Source organism: Anguilla rostrata, chromosome 1 (genome assembly GCF_018555375.3).
Source record: "Anguilla rostrata isolate EN2019 chromosome 1, ASM1855537v3, whole genome shotgun sequence".
Lineage (NCBI taxonomy): Eukaryota > Metazoa > Chordata > Actinopteri > Anguilliformes > Anguillidae > Anguilla > Anguilla rostrata.
In genome coordinates, this window is record NC_057933.1 from 71,644,524 (window position 1) to 71,661,906 (window position 17,383).

At 46.0% G+C, this 17,383-nt stretch overlaps 2 protein-coding genes across 3 annotated transcripts; one reads left to right on the forward strand and one right to left on the reverse strand.

The window, feature by feature from the left end:
* Positions 1–490: 490 nt before the first annotated feature.
* Positions 491–10,396, forward strand: wnt4b (wingless-type MMTV integration site family, member 4b). The gene is made up of 9 exons (XM_064310347.1): positions 491–1,705; positions 2,439–2,699; positions 2,790–2,943; positions 4,248–4,332; positions 5,013–5,144; positions 6,965–7,107; positions 7,544–7,684; positions 8,017–8,179; positions 8,916–10,396. Exons 2-9 carry the CDS (start codon positions 2,608–2,610, stop codon positions 9,083–9,085), a joined length of 1,080 nt encoding a protein of 359 aa, XP_064166417.1. The 5' UTR covers positions 491–1,705; positions 2,439–2,607; the 3' UTR covers positions 9,086–10,396.
* On the reverse strand, positions 10,205–16,361 carry cdc42l (cell division cycle 42, like). Of its 2 annotated transcripts, none has more exons than XM_064310933.1 (6): positions 16,254–16,361; positions 14,656–14,760; positions 13,883–13,955; positions 13,539–13,648; positions 12,955–13,152; positions 10,205–11,160 (listed from the first exon to the last, which is right to left on the reverse strand). In XM_064310933.1, the coding sequence occupies exons 2-6, from the start codon at positions 14,758–14,760 to the stop codon at positions 11,071–11,073; spliced, it is 576 nt and encodes a 191-aa protein (XP_064167003.1). In that variant the 5' UTR covers positions 16,254–16,361; the 3' UTR covers positions 10,205–11,070. The 2 variants fall into 2 exon arrangements, with proteins under 2 accessions (XP_064167003.1, XP_064167008.1); XM_064310938.1 differs by having other exon boundaries at positions 16,143–16,271.
* Positions 16,362–17,383: the final 1,022 nt, after the last annotated feature.

The window sequence follows — 17,383 nt, forward strand, 5'->3', positions numbered from 1 at the left end:
GTGAGAAAAAATTGAGCCAAAGGATGGATGGAAGGATTAAAATGAGTGAGAAAGAGAGAGACTCACTGGAAGGAAGATTACGAAAGCAGGAAATGACAGCTCATCATGGTGCCCACAGTGTTCCTCCTCCATGTCTTTCCCCCTCAAAATCTGGAGGAGATCCCCTCCCCCCCCCCAAAAAAAAACAAACACCACCCCCATATTTTTTTTCTGCCCTTTACCCTTTCTCAGCCATTTCTCTGGTATACATCACTATACCTCTTTCATTCCCAAATCCAAACTTTTTTACTTTCCTTTCACCAAACATTCACTCTTACGTACGCTGGAGATTTAGAGACCAACCGCTCTCCATCGCTTCCACTCTCCATAGCATCTTTCCCCATCCACCTACCTCACCACTTCTTCCCCCCCCCTCGCCATCGCTCTGATTTATTTGCCTCCGTTCCAATATTTGTCGGCAGTGTGTTTTCTCCTCCTTGTCCAAATGTCACCCCTTCTTCTAAGACAATACTAAGGAGGAGAGAAAGAGAGAGAGGGAGAGAGGGAGTGAGGGAGATGGAGGAAGGGGGGGGTGGAAACTCGTAAAAAGAGCAACAAAGTTTGGGAAAATTAAACATTAGGTAACGGACACGCACACAAGTTTGTGACACAATCTTTGTGGGGACATCCCGACGGACACGTATTGTTTTGCGCCTTTATTCTGAAAGCGCATGATAAGCGTTTGTCTTCACTTGCAGGACCTTTGAATCATGTGGGCATGACCTTGTAGCCTTTAGCAAGGATGTTCCGCCTCCAAGAAGCATTTCCTTGCACTTTGCTCTCAAGCCCTATTTGAAACAGCTGCTCACATGCATGCTCTCACATGCGAACATACACTACATGTTATACTGCAGTACCTGCACTCCGCATCATACGCTATGACTTGTGCTAACCTTAACCACCATCGCCATCTCTCAACGTCAGTGATAATGTACTGTCATGTAACTTCTACACTCTCCTCCCTTTCTTGTCACCCTATATCACTCCCTTCTTCCCTCCCTCCCTCCTTTATAACCCCTCTTCTCTGGAGCCATCCTCACTCTTCCTCCCTATCTCTACTGGACTGACCTACACCCAATTTTATTTGGGGAAGAGCAAGCAGGAACTCTACCAGGCGGAACTAACAATGCTTTCTGCATATTCATCAGCTCAACTTAAAAAGGATTAAAAAAGAGACATATCTTTGTAATACCTTTAAATGCACAAAGGATTGTGCACTAAAGCTAAGATTCTGGTTATTGGCATATAATATATGTTATAATTCAGTATCCATAAATAGAGATTTGAAGGCCATGAGAGTGAAGGAGAGGGAGAGATAGCAGTAGACAAAAGAAAAGTTTAATAGAAACAGTAACATTGCTTAAGCAATTAATATTTCATTATTCATTTGCAAACTAGTTGTAAGTATCAATACTCTCTTATTTACAATTGTGTATTGATGTGAAAACACTTGTATATACATTTATATCTTTTTTCTTTTCAGCAGTTATTACTATAATCTTTTTATCTAAATCAGTAATAATCCATGTAGTCCATTATTCTACCAAACAGATAAACAAGCGAATAGTCTTTCTAATATTCATAATAGGAAAATCAGATCGATCCCTGGAGAGATTTTGTTTCGTGCAGCCTAATATATGGACAGAACTGGACAATGGAATGAATGGTAAGGACATGATGAATTTTAATTATTATTGTAAAGGATTGTTTATTATGGAACGTAATTACTGTAAACATTTGAGTTACAGGCCTTTTAATTTAAGACCTTTGATTGGATTCTGTGTTGCTTTATTGCAAAGCAAATAAAACAGCGCCCCCTGCTGTTTGTAAATACAGATTTATAAAACATGGAATTACTCTACTGAGAACTCCACACTATTCAACCCTGCACTCAGCAGGATGAACTGCACTATTCTTCAAGGGATTTATTACCCTACGATTTACTATTCTACTAATATTTTGTCTTATTGAATTACAACAGAGGGAGTTGTACTAAACATAAACTGCTACAATAATTACTCGGTTATATATTTGATCTGCAGAATCTGTAAAATGTAGAATAGATGATTTCATATAAAAATAAAATATGTCAAGTACTTGAAAATACAATATGCAACTTAATACTAACATTGTAGAATTTAATGCTGTCTTTCAACAGCAATTATATTGTCCATAAAAATTGATCGGTAAAATATTTTACAGCAGAAGCATACATTTCCATATAACGTATGCTTTGTAAGTTGATTACTGTGTTATGGCACCACTGCTTTGGCAGTTTACTGGAATCAATAAATGTGACATCAAGTTTATCAAGCCAAAAATGTTGATGATAATCACTGTTGTAATATAAAGGGGTTCTGAATGTGACAATGGAATTATCCCTTTTTCTTAATCGACAGATATGAGGGGATCATCCCCAAGTGAGCAACAGAAAGATAAGCTCGGACAGACAGACAGAGGGACAGACACGTGCAGGTCACCTGACACCAAGAACCGATAGACGGCAGCCAGGCAGCCTGCCTCACACAAAGACCTGCACACACAAGAGACGGACAGACAGACAGTCTGATGCCAACTGTCTCTACTGTGAATCTCACGGGACAACTCCTCCTCCTGCTGTTGCTATGGGCAACCCACCCTACCGTGGCAACCAACTGGCTGTAAGTCAGCCCCTTGCTTTGCGTGCGGACACAATGGGGCGCATTGTGCTGCCGGGCGCGCCCGCGTGACGCGTCTCCCTGTGCCCGCAGGTCGCTGGCCAGGATGCCACGCTCGCGCCCCGTGTCGGGTGCCGCCCCCTGCGGCCGGCTCCGGGGGCTGTCCGTGGGGCAGGTGGGGGTGTGCAGGGCCAGGGGCGAGGTCATGGAGTCGGTACGCAGGGCAGCCGAAATGGTGATAGAAGAGGTAAGAGAGAACATAGTGTGCGCCCGGGCTTCAGTGAGTCCCAGTGACACCAGGCACTGCCAGCCGGGCAAACTACTCACCCTACATAACGCATACTGTCTGTGTCAAAAGGATATCGCTTCACATAAAACTACTGCAGTATAAGATATGTTTTTTTTATAGGGGGGGCAGGGGGCTGTCAGGGTAGGATTTCTATTTAAAAAAATTTTTTAATTACATTGTTTCGTGGTACCTGTCAGTTAGATGGACCAGTGGTTGTCAAATTCGGTCCTTCAAACCCCCTGTGTACGTTGGTTCTTGGTCCAACCACAATTTCAGTCCCGGAATTTTAACAAGCTGTTAATATTTCTTAATTAGGTACTTTTCATGTTGACAGGGATTGTTTAAGCCACACTACGTCATAAATAGCTATGCATGCCATGAAGAATAAAATTCCACATAAAATGTTCACATTCTGCAAAATGCACAGTATTGCAAACAATTGCATAAAAATAAGTAAAACCTTTTACTTACTTAACAGATCAAGTTAAAGACTTCAGGTGAATCTATAGGCTCCTAACTGGTGAAGATGTGAACACCTGACCACTAAAACTATCCATCTGAAAGATAATGAAAAATTCAAAGACAAGGCAAATGACAATGTGGCAAACCTGCTCTGTGTTAATAGGTTTAACATAAGATTTAAGAAATTAAGCATGTGTTCAACAACCTAATTAGAAACCTATTGATTAACCACAGTCTTTCATTTGATAAAAACATTGTTACCTGCTTTTATGTAACAGTTTGCAATATAGCTCAATATAGGACAATATGAACATGGGAATTTTATTCTTCATGCATAGCTATTTCTGGCATAATGTGGCCGAACAGACTAATGCCTCTAAAAAGCTCCTAATTAAGAAAAATTAACAGCTTGTTAAAATTCTGGGATTGCAATTGCGGTTGGAACTAAAACCAGTGTACACAGGAGGCCCCCAGGACTTTTTTCGTTGAGTTTGAGAACCACTGAGCTAGACTTCATTAGTGAAACAATAATTATTCTACTTTGTGTCTCATTAGACCCATTCCTCTACACCTCCGGACTAGTAAAAGCACCATACACTTTAAAATCCTGGGTAGTGCACTATCCAGAGAGTCAGTTTTATGGATACTCTTTGTTGACCTGTAACTATACCATAGATGCTAGTCAATACCCATTATTCGCAAAGCACTCTGAAATCATAAAAGCTGCCTCATGACTGCAGTGGATCATAATTATTACAGCACCCTCCCATCCTGTGTTTTTGTTGCCCGTGTGAAACCAGTGCCAGCACCAGTTCCGTAATCGCAGGTGGAACTGCTCCACGACGGCCCGTGGAGTCAACGTGTTCGGGAGAGTCATGACCCAGGGTGAGCTTCGTCAAGGCAACGCAACTCACAGCAACCGGACTGAATCCCCGATGATGACATCGTGTGGACATAATAGATTGATCCCTGACAATGTGACGTGCCAATTTCAGCGAATTCCAGGCTATGACATCATGTGAACATACCTCTTGACAGTATTCTAAAAAAGTTGAATCATTCTTCACTCAAAATTCTTAATTAAGCAAACATAATACTTGACTTTGACATTGACTCTGTGCTACCACAGATTCTATAGACCAACCACATTGTGAGTGCCTGTGTTTCTTCTGTCTTCCCTATTGCCTAAATACAGCAGTTTCCAGTGATACACTGCAGTATATGAATTTTAATGAAAAGGTATGGCCAAGGGAAAAGAACTCTTTGCCACAGTATTATCCTTGGCCAGGCAATTTCATATTCATAACATTTACAGAATACAAATTGTCATTCACCCACAGAGGTAGGAAGATTTGAAAAAAATGCGAAGTGTTTAGAACATGGAGGTGAGCATCTGGTTGGTCTATAGGATGTATGCTGTTACACTGCTTAGCGGGGACTTCAGTGTTGCTGATGCAGACGTTTGACCATCGCTCTGGGGAAGGAGGGAGAATTTGAGTGAATCCCAGATTCGGGACGGTACCCTGCGCCCCTGACTGAAGCGTGGTGGTGAATTTCCCAAACAGGTACGCGGGAGGCCGCTTTTGTGCACGCCCTGTCCTCAGCTGCCGTGGCCGTCGCCGTGACGAGGGGTTGCAGTCGTGGGGAGCTGGAGAGGTGCGGCTGTGACCGGAAGGTCAGGGGTGTCAGTCCCGAGGGTGAGTCACAGTCCGTCACACACTGCAGAACTCTGGGCCTTGTGGTCCGTCACACTGCAGAACTCTGGGCCTTGTGGTCCGTCACACTGCAGAACTCTGGGCCTCACTGTCTGTCACACTGCAGAACTCTACACCTCACTGTTCCTCACACTGCAGAACTCTGGGCCTCACTGTCTGTCACTCTGCAGAACTCTACACCTCACTGTTCCTCACACTGCAGAACTCTGGGCCTTGCTGTCCCTCACACTGCAGAATCTGGGCCTCACTGTACCTCACACTGCAGAACTCTGGGCCTCACTGTCCATCACACTGCAGAACTCTGGGCCTCACTGTCTGTCACACTGCAGAACTCTGGGCCTCACTGTCCCTCACACTGCAGAACTGTACACCTCACTGTCCCTCACACTGCAGAACTCTGGGCCTCACTGTCCCTCACACTGCAGAACTCTGGGCCTCACTGTCCGTCAAAACACTGCAGAACTCTGGGCCTCACTGTCCCTCACACTGCAGAACTCTGGGCCTCACTGTCCCTCACACTGCAGAACTCTGGGCCTCACTGTCCCTCACACTGCAGAACTCTGGGCCTCACTGTCCCTCACACTGCAGAACTCTGGGCCTCACTGTCCCTCACACTGCAGAACTCTGGGCCTCACTGTCCCTCACACTGCAGAACTCTGGGCATCACTGTCCCTCACACTGCAGAACTCTGGGCCTCGCTGTCCCTCACACTGCAGAACTCTGGGCATCACTGTCCCTCACACTGCAGAACTCTGGGCCTCGCTGTCCCTCACACTGCAGAACTCTGGGCATCACTGTCCCTCACACTGCAGAACTCTGGGCATCACTGTTCCTCACACTGCAGAACTCTGGGCATCACTGTCCCTCACACTGCAGAACTCTGGGCCTCGCTGTCCCTCACACTGCAGAACTCTGGGCATCACTGTCCCTCACACTGCAGAACTCTGGGCATCACTGTCCCTCACACTGCAGAACTCTGGGCCTCACTGTCTCTCCCACTGCAGAACTCTGGGCATCACTGTCCCTCACACTGCAGAACTCTGGGCATCACTGTTCCTCACACTGCAGAACTCTGGGCCTCACTGTCCCTCACACTGCAGAACTCTGGGCCTCACTGTCCCTCACACTGCAGAACTCTAGGCATCACTGTCCCTCACACTGCAGAACTCTGGGCCTCACTGTCCCTCACACTGCAGAACTCTGGGCCTCACTGTCCCTCACACTGCAGAACTGTACACCTCACTGTCCCTCACACTGCAGAACCGTACACCTCGCTGTCCATCACACTCAGGAACTCTAGACCTCGCTGTCTGTCACACCACTACTGCCAGACGACCAGGCCCAGGGCCCCTACCTGCCCAGCTGACACAGAACACAGGGATGGCTGGAGATGTAGAGCAGAGAGGCTTGCAGTCATACACCTGCCAAGTGCCAAAAGGAGGAGCATAACGGGGGGGTCATCAGGAAGGACGCCTCAACCCCGCCCCCCATCTCCCCTGGGCTTGGTACACAAACACCTTCTCTGTTTATATATGTTTGTTTGGACCTGTCGCAATCCCGCACACGCCCAGTTGCTAAAGCCGTTTCAAAAGTGGCTTCTGACCGTAACCGTCAAAACAGGCCAGTTGACTTGTTGCTTGAGAAACACGCTGTGTTTTGTACAGCTCTCCCTGCTTACTGACATGCCAGTGTGTCATTCATGTGTGAGTGTTGCAGAGTATTGCCCAGGCTTGTCAGTCCGTGTGTGTGTGTGTGTGTGTGTGTGTGTGTGTGTACAGAGCGCTCACCTCTTCCTCTCTCAGGTTTCCAGTGGTCCGGCTGCTCAGACAACCTGTCCTACGGGGTGGCCTTTTCCCAAACATTCGTGGACGAACCGGAGCGTGCCAAGGGGCTGTCGCTAGGGCGACCACTCATGAACATCCACAACAACGAGGCTGGGAGGAAGGTGGGGAAGAGGCAGCCTGTAAAATTCTGTTTGAACGTGAAAAGACTGAAAAGCTCTAAAGAACAACTTTTTTTTTTACTGACGAACACCATTCATTACTGGTGCCGATTCTACCGTCAAAACTGCAAAAGAACCTGCATGGTTATAACCTTACCATTCTGCCCCTTCTCTGGTCTCTACCCCTCTTTTCCTTCCTCCCTCTCCTCCTGTTTTCAAACTTTCTCCCACCACTCGTTTGCCTCCTCCCTCCCTCTCCTCCTATATTCCTGCTCTCTCCCTCCCTCTCCTCCTGTTTTCCTGCTCTCTCTCCCTCCCTCTCCTCCTGTTTTCCTGCTCTCTCTCCCTCTCTCTCCTCCTGTTTGCCTGCTCTCTCTCCCTCCCTCTCCTCCTGTTTTCCTGCCCTCCCCTCTCTCTCTCTCCCTCTCTCTCCCCACAGGCCATCCTCCACAACATGCAGGTGGAGTGTAAATGCCACGGGGTCTCCGGCTCCTGTGAGCTGAGGACCTGCTGGAAGGTGATGCCGCCGTTCCGCCGCGTGGGGGCGGTGCTGAAGGAGCGCTTCGACGGGGCCACCGAGGTGAGTGACGGGGCGGGGGGCCCAATGAGTGGGGAGGGCAGGGACCCCAGACAGATACTGTAGCTTAGCAACACGTAGAGCACCCAGGCCAGTGCCCCTTTCATGAACGGCCGAGGCAGTTCACCAGCTACACTGTAAAACTCCCATAACTACTTTCACATCTGCATTTATTAATCACACAGCACCAGTCTTATTGCCAAATAACTCCCTGTGCAAGCAACGGATAACTACGAGCACAAGAGAAGGGCTTAGCGCAGAGCTGGTGAGACTATGCCACCACACAAGTGAACTGGATGCTAAGCGTGCGGAGCTGTGGATGCCCCTCCCCCTAGGTGCGCCTCTCCCGAGTGGGCTCCAGGACAGCCCTGCTCCCCCGCGACCCCCTGGTGAAGCCCCCGGCGGCCCGGGACCTGGTGTACCTCGCCGCCTCCCCGGACTTCTGCCGCCTCGACCCCGACAACGGGATCCCTGGCACCGCCGGCCGTCGCTGCAACGGTGAGAACCTTTTCCGGAAATTTTTACACAGGAAAAAAAAAAAAGAAAAAAGCCAGATATCGACTTACTGAAATGTACCAGTAAGGAGAATTTGGCTTCACCGTACCAGAAAAGCACGTGACGGGCTGATCCAGCTCATGCAAACTTCTGCTCTTAATTCGTTCATAAGTTAACATAACTCATGCTGAACTTGATACTGGGGTCCCATACAGGAGTGAATACAGCTGTTAGGAAAATTTACAGGATAATTGGTTGGAACAAAAACCAACGTGCACATCTACTCTTCAGGACTCGCGCAAACACTGCCTTAAATACACGCGAGGGAGCCATCAGGCATTTTAGGCCCCATGAGAAGACCTCACATCGGCCACCCCATTCTTGCACATTTGTAAGCGCCCCAGTCAGTCAGGGTCCTTGAAATCGTCCTAACTGTCCACTGAACGCACATAGCATGGAGCCCAACTCCTTGAAATGGAGAACACTCCCAAGAATCTGGAGGGGAATGGGATGAAATGGCTGGTATTCTCTCTGTAGGCCCTGACCCCCTGTGAGCCCCATACAGCACATCCCTGATAGCTTTCACTTCCTGCCTCCCCCAGCCAGTTTGGATGGTAGCAACTACCGTTCAGGCTGTGTGATGCTACACGTGAACTCTGACCTGAACTGGTCTGACCAGCGTGCTCATGTCACATCCCACTCGCCCCCCCTTCCCCACCCCCCTTCTCCCTCCCGCCAGGCACCTCCCGACTGGCGCCGGACGGGTGCGAGCTGGTGTGCTGCGGGCCCGGGTTTCGGGCGGGCCGGGCGGAGGTGGTGCAGCGCTGCTCCTGCAAGTTCTCCTGGTGCTGCTCAGTCCGCTGCCAACAGTGCAAGAACACTGTACTAATCCACACCTGTAAAGAATGAGAGAAGCTGGGGGGGGGGGGGCTCACACAGTGTATACTCACTAACCAGCCAGTACAGACACCACGACTGTACAACGACACAACCACAATGACTGCTCATAGCGTTACCGCAGCACTGAGATAGCATCCCATACTGAATATACCACGGCAGTGCTCTGGAAATGACTCAGACGAGCAGTAGCGCGGACACATTATGTAAACTCCTCCTGTCGACTATTTCTCTGAGCAAAAAGTGCATTGTACGATATAGATGCGTGTTTCGTGGCACAGTGACAGACTAGACTAGATTGGATGAGTCAGTTGAACAATTGGACTTCACTGACCATAGTTATCTGTGACTAATCAGCAGCAATGGAGAGCTTATTCACCCAAAGACTTCTGGGAAGCGTAATTATGCAATACGAGGAGAGTAAAAATAGTATTAGAACAAGCCTGTGTTTTCTACTATGCAGACTGACTGCACACATACTTATACTCTGGACAGAGGCTTCATACATTACTGCAACATGCACGCACACACACACACACACACACACACACACAGCGTGCCCTACGTTACAACTAATTCACAAAGCGACAACGCTTTTAAAGCCGACTTTAGCAAAAATAACAAAAGGTAACAAATATTGTATTGAGTAACACTATGCATCTTCATATGGCGGTACTCCAAGTTAGGCTATAGCTACCTCTTTACATGTCCTTATATTCACTGTATTTATATTGATCTGTCTGTAACTGTTGTCTCTATTTATTTGTACATCACTCTCCCACCGTATCTATCCACCTACACAAATGTGATTTGTCATTCTGCCCCTGTGCCTCCCAGTAACACCACCCACCCTGCTCCCCCTTCCCACAATACCCTGCCTCTCCATCCTCTATCTGTGACTCTGGTGTCTCTGTGTCTGTGCTCATCGCCAGTTTGGTTTCTATCGTGTGCTGCTCCATTCCTGGCATTTTATAGTTGACCAATAAACAATTTCCCCTATATCAGTGTGTGACTGAATAATGTAGTGTTATGCATATGTATTTAACTGATTATGCCTTAAATAGTGATGTTTGCATTTAGTTGATGCACACCAATATTCAAATGAATGCCTGTTGAAATGAACAATCCCCATTTCTTGTCAGTTAAACCATTTTTATTACAAACATTATGTGATTACAAACACCCAGAAATTCTCTAAGAAAAGATCCTTATTATTATTATTATTATTATTATTATTATTATTAGTTATTTCAAATAACTAATCATTAGACTGTGAATGACTCACCACCAAAATGTTATTCTAACACATACCAGCAAAGAAAACATAAAATAATAATAAAAATAATAATAAAATAAAAACTCAAGTTTCAAAATGCATAACCACTAAAAATCCCCAAAACAAAGAAAATATAATATACATTATAATAATACATCAAAAAGGAACAAAATAAATTCAGTTCTCTGTACCGCCCGCAGGAGGCAGTAGATTGCAAGAGAAAATGCACTTGAAGTTCCCACAATGAGCCAGCAGGTGGAGGCAAAACAAACCCCCCGCCAGCTTGTTTACAGTTTGTAATTATGGTTCACTCAATTCTGGTCATGAAGTAAACCAAAATAATTCCACACCCTTCCCTCCTAACCTCTATGTGGCAAGGCAATAAAACAAACTAATTTTTTTATTTTTAAAACGGTCTACTGGAGAAAAAGGAGAGACGCGAGGAATGTTCTTCCTCGTTCTCTCGGGTGAGAACTGTGCCGTTAGGCAAGCACTGACAAACCTCTCTCTCAGTATGTACTGCATGCACTGAGCACAAATATGGCTGCTTGTTTTTTGTTGTAATGGCATTAAACCCTCATCCCTTCTGCAGTCATTTCGCCCCCCCCCCCCCATCTTTTTTGCTCCTAAACTGACTCTGCCCCTCTCCCCTGAACACTGTACCCCTCCCGGTTCCCCCTGGCGTCCTGGCCTGTCTCTCCCCGTTTCTCCACTCCTCTCTCTATAGCAAAGAGCAGCGCTTCTTGGGCTTGGTCTCGGGGGGCTCCAGAGCAGCGAGGATAGCCTCATCAAACACGTTCTTCAGTCCTCTCTGAGGAGAAACAGGGGAGTCATTCTCCACTTCTCTCACCCGAAAACAGCCATGGAACACTGTAGCACACTCACAGACACGCAACAGCACACACGCGCACAAAGACATACTCATACATGCATACAGGTGCACACACAAAAATACACACACGCTGACACACCCTCACATGCTGACACACCCTCACACGAGAGACACACACACAAACACACCCTCACACACACGCACACACCGTCACGCAATGACACACACGAACACACAAACTGAAAGACTTCCACGCACACATGCACTCACACAACGAGACATACGCATACACAATGCAGGCACGCGTGTGCACACATGCACACTGGCTTACACCCTCACACAAACGACACACCATCGCACAATGACACACACACACACAATGCTGAGAAAGACTGATAAAGCACACAGCTTAACAGAGACCCAGACGGTTAAAATGGTAAGCAGTGCCTGGGAGAGCTGCAGAGTGAAGGGCAGAGAGCCAGACCAGCACCAGCACCATTAAAGATGCATCAGCTCCAGCAATCAGGACGCCGAAGGCCTCGGGCTCCTTTGCGCGCGGCTAACGGCAACGAAACGCACTTACGCATTCAGTGCAAGGGCCGCGCGGACGCAGCACATCCCAGCCTCAGTTTAACTCTGCGGGCACAGGCGCCACTGCAGAGCACGTCAATCAGCCTGAAGCTGCCAGGAGCCACGCTACTGCTCAGGACTAATCTGCACCGAGCCCCACGAGAGCACGTTCAAATGGTGCACCATTAAATCTTTCATAACCACAGCTTTAACATTCTACTTTGAAAAAAACAACACTTTAAATAGTTAAATGGTAAAACAGTTATACTGTTACCGCTATAATAATTAATGCAAACGGAATCAGGTGCTCTACCGCGCGATGCACAAAAACCGACACTCGCGAAGGGCCTCGAGACGCGAAAAGCCTCTTGGCATTTATGGATTAGCTGAAATCAGGGCATTCTTGCTATTCGTATCAGCGGGTCACTTTCTCAAACCTGGTTTTTGGGAGGCACCGGCGAGCACCGCGTACGCTAACCTGCTTTGTGCCCGGGGAATTAGCAGGGCCACGAATGAGCCGGTAACTGAATACGGATCTTTATCTGCCGCCTCTGAATCCGCTCATTGTGTGTGAAATGTACTGCTGGAGGTGCATTCGTCCCCATACGGAGATGGAGCCAGTTATTCCAAAGCATCTGCGCTAACATCCGTTTCTTGAAGAAACTCGATGCTTAGCCGTATCGGGCTAATTGTTCAAGGCCCTTGCTAAGCACTCTTAATCAGTGCAATTCGATTTCTCCTTGTTTTGCTTATGTAAGGTGCTAAACTGAACAGAAAACCCTACAGAAAAGAACACTGTTATCTTTCAGCTGGAACAAGTGCCTTCAAGCCAGAACCGTATCAGAGAGAGAACACCCACGATTTCAGGGACATAAAACCCAGATTACTGTTCAATTAGCAGCTAAATCAACCATAATTAACTGGTTCAAGATGGAACTAAAACAAGCATATACAAAAGAACATGGTTAGGTAAGTAGGCAAAATATCAGATCAACCATAAATCACCAAGATTATATGGTAAAATCTTCCCAAACACAACAGCATATTCCATAAATTCTGAATACTTCCTTGCAAAAACAGCACCCTTTGGCAGTAGCTGTAAACTCAGTACTGATAGCGATTATGCTCTTAGCCTTATTGCATGTAGCCACCATAAGATACTAGTGCTGAAGCATATGCATCTATAAAAGAGCATGTCCATACCTGTGTCAGGGCAGAGCACTCCACATACTTCACAGCGCGCAGCTCCCGTGCAAGCTTGTCACCGCTCTCGGGAGGCAGGGGGCGCTGTTTGTTCTTGGCCAGCTTCTCCACCGTGTTACTGTCATCCCGGAGGTCCACCTGAGTTCCCACCAGCAGGAAGGGCGTGCGAGGGCAGTGGTGAGAGATCTCAGGAACCCACTGAGCCCGGGGAGAGAGATTCACACAAAGCACAGCAATCAGAAACGTGACGTACAAACCTGAGATAACAGAACCACAGCAAGAACAGACTGAACCCGAACCCAGGATGTCATGCTGTGTACAAACACACGCCCTCAAGATCAGCCAACACACATGCAGCTGTTGACTGTTTACTGTAAGGATCCCCATTAACTGATGCAATAGCAACCAGCTAGTCTTCCTGGGGTCCAGAGTAAAGGGCAATGTACTTGCATTGAAATGGGTTAATGTGACAACATACATGCTCGTGGAACATTCAATATAAAACATTATTTATACATCATACCCAACGGGGGAAGGGTGGAAGCAATCAAACGCAATGCAATGACCGAAACAGTGAAACCGACCTTCTCCCTGACGTTCTCAAAAGAGGAGGGCGACACGACGGAGAAGCAGACGAGGAAGACGTCGGTCTGGGGATAGCTCAGGGGCCGCAGCCTGTCGTAGTCTTCCTGTCCTGGAAGGAAATGTGGGTGAAAGGTTACAGCGCGACAGGCCACGCGCACACACGGGCTCTGACCGGACACCGCATCACAACACCAACCAACACATATCGTCTGACACGTCCTCGAGATTGCACAAGAGGCGCTCGCTCACGCAAGCTAACAAAATCAGTGCCTGGGATTATCCCTAAGCAACAGCACGAAGAAAACATGCTCTGGCAGCTCGGTTACAGCGCGCTGCATCTTACCTGCGGTATCGAACAGGCCGAGTGTGTAAGGCTCCCCACCGATCATCACCGTGACTGCATAGTTATCAAACACCTGAGCAGAGCAGAGAGAGCGCAATGTGAAGGGCGGGGTTTTTCACGTGGACATTAAAAGCATGACTGTGTGACCCCCAGGGCGGCCTTGTCCGTGGTTTCATTCCAACAGATTCTAACACCTCACTTCCTCTGTGTGTCTATTCCCAACCCTGCTTACACATCTATGCAGTACACAGAGGGGGAAACACAGTCAAAACATAACTGGATATTATTAAACAGACAGGGTGAACGTTTCTTCAGTTTGAGTAATACAACTTCCTTTGACTGCATACTTATCTAACAATTGAGAGTGAAACTTGAGGACCGTGGTTAAAGTCTGTCTTAGGGAGATCAGTGAGTGTCTGGTAATGGTAAAACCTATAGAAAAGGCTCCACAAAAAAAACAAATCTTAATCAAATCCTAACAATATTTCAGCTGCTCATGTTTAAGGCATAAAAACCACACTGCCCATTTCCCATGTATTTTTACTAAAGCAGATCCTAAGAAGCTACGCTCCCCAAAAATCCACTGAGCCAATTTTAAAACAACCAAAATTTTGAAACAGTCGTGAAGCTGACAACCACTGTAACAATGGGGGACTAGGCTGCACGTTAAGTTGGTGTATATCACACCCTAGGATTAATTAGTATCGAGTCACTTGTCCGTGCAAGTTCAGCTAAAATTCCACCATTCTTTTATGCACTGCCCCATCCCTCACCGTGGGCACATATTCAGAGGGGAACTTGTTGGTTGTGTAGGAGATCAACAGGCAGGTCTTCCCGACAGCACCATCCCCCACAACCACACACTTTATGGTCTGCATCTACAGTCGGAGAAAGAGAGACGTTTTAACACTTAGCCTAAGTAGTGCGTTCAAGAAAGTGCACTAACACAAAGTAATATTAAGTACGTACACAAGGCAAGACAAGTCATTCAAACAAGATAAAACAATGAAAACAAATCTGACTGTTAGATCTGGGTATCAATGTTCATGCGAAAGGTATTGGGAAAATAACTCTGTTCTGTAAACAGTCAAAGTACTGGGGAAACTGCGCATAAACTTATTGGGTCCCTAAACTATGTCTAATCCAACCATTTGTTGTTTAAAGAAATCACGGTGAAATAAAGGTGCAACATTTTATTCACGAAACAACGCAAAGACACTCAGAACAGATGAATTGCAAGAAATGGCAGCAGCTAAGGTTAGAACATCGCCACACAATCTAAAGGAGCGGAAACTGACGACTGTGCACGTCGTATAAAAATGCAAAATTAAGTTAACGCTATATTAATTATGACAAAACACAGCTCACTTAACTACCTGGTGTAATTAATTAATATTATCACATCTAGGGTGGTTTAGCTAGTTACTGCATTGTTACTTTTGAGTAAGCCACTTAACTCGTTAAATAAATTTTATATTTACGTTAGCTACCTAGCCAGCTAGTTTTGCTTTACTTCCGCATATCACAGAAGATTCGCGGAGCTGGGGCTTGCCCTGACTTTAGCATGCTTGATGCATAGCTTATCTACACTTAGACTTTGAATGGCAATGCACGGCGCGTATTAACGATTGCTACTTCCTCGAACAATTAGCTAACATCAGCTATTATAACGTTAATGGTCCAAGTACCCAAACACTAATTTATCACTGGCATTTTCTAATTCGGTTAACTCTTAACGTTAACTCTGCCTTTCAGATCTAACACAAATAACGTTACACCACACGGCACTGCCGTACATATTTCTTTAGGCTATATATTTTTAATCATTTTCATATAGCCTACCAAGCTTGCTCACGTTACGCATAACCGGTTAACGCTAGCTAGATGCAAGCTTTCACCTTCGTTTAGCTGGTTAACCGTCGTATAACTCGCTAAGTTATACTGAAAACTATTATTAGTGCTAACTAGCAAGGCAATTAACTGAGTTAGTCTACCTGTTTGTCTAAGTTAGCTAGACTAACTCATTTTCACCAAAATATTTCATTACAAAATCGTACGTTGTTGGCAGTATACCGGTTACACGACATGCTACGATTTAAAACGGCTTGGCTACCTAGTTAATGGCAATAGTCAACTGGCTAGTACTATGTTGGCTAATTTCGAAACTTTTCCAAGTTGAGAAAACTTCATCGCTAGCCGCTAGCGAACGAGCTTGGTAACCCACCGGGCAATAATAAACACAAATAACATTACAACTTACGTTAATTACAGTGATATCTCCACACAATTCTCGTTGTAAATCCAATATAAATGGTGTTGTAATAGTTAAGATGATTCAGTTTTATTGCTGAATCCAAAACCACCAACTTACCTTCTGACTCCGACAATTAGGCGTTGGTTACATCCGGGTTCGTCTGCACGTCTTCTACGTAAACGAGAGAGAGGGTGTGTGCGTGAAACCCGGCCAGTCATCAGCCGCGATCCGAATCAATATTACATTACATTACATTCATTTGGCAGACGCTTTTATCCAAAGCGACGTACAAAAAAGTGCATTTCATGGTCGTAGACAACTGCTGAACACGGGTTCAGTAAGGTACAATTACTTATTTTGTACAGCTATTTCTAGCCGAGAACAATGAACACTATTCTGGTCTAACATCTGTAAAGCCAAATAGGCAGAAGAATAAGCTACAGTATTAGGACAAATACAAATTACCAAGAAGTGCAGGGATGGGGCAACATGTAACAAGTGACAGGAAAAAGGTTTTTTTTTATCCTAATCAATATCAATTGCTTATCAATCATATCTATATTAACTTGTCTTTTCCTTAAGTTATGAAGACATAAGATATGTGTTGCAACGCTATGCGCACACTACAAATTGTATCATAAAATCCTATTTGTTGTGAGTATTTGAGAACTCACTTAATCCAATACAATGCATAAAGACCAGGCATTAATTTCACTGAGGTACTCCCCGGGCTGTCAACAGAGGTAGAACTAGGCAGAGCTTTTCATTGTTTCGTGTAACCGCAAACATCATTGTATTATTGGTCCGATCACTACTCAAGATTGTTCAGCAATCATGCTCAGGACATATGTACTAATTCAAAAGCCAGTACAAACAGCTCCGTTTTGCTGGAATTACTAATACAAAATTCTGGCACTGAGTGATGGTGAACACCAACAAAACATAAATAAATAAATTCTCACGGTTGTACAAATATTGTCTCCTGCAGGACAAATGTACCACTACCAGGATTTAGTCAGTGATGTAGAGAAAAGGAATTCCTGCAGTGCAGAGGGCAGTGCAACGATAGAGTCAGATGGATGTGGTTTTCTATTCTGCAGGAAACATTGTTTGACACTGCATATGTGTGTGTGTGTGTGTGTGTGTGTGTGTGTGTGCGTGTGTGCAAGACCTCAGCTTTGATGCTTGTGGGACCTTGTGCATAAGGAGGAAGAATGCAACGCAGAGGAGGAAGGGACCCAGTTTGG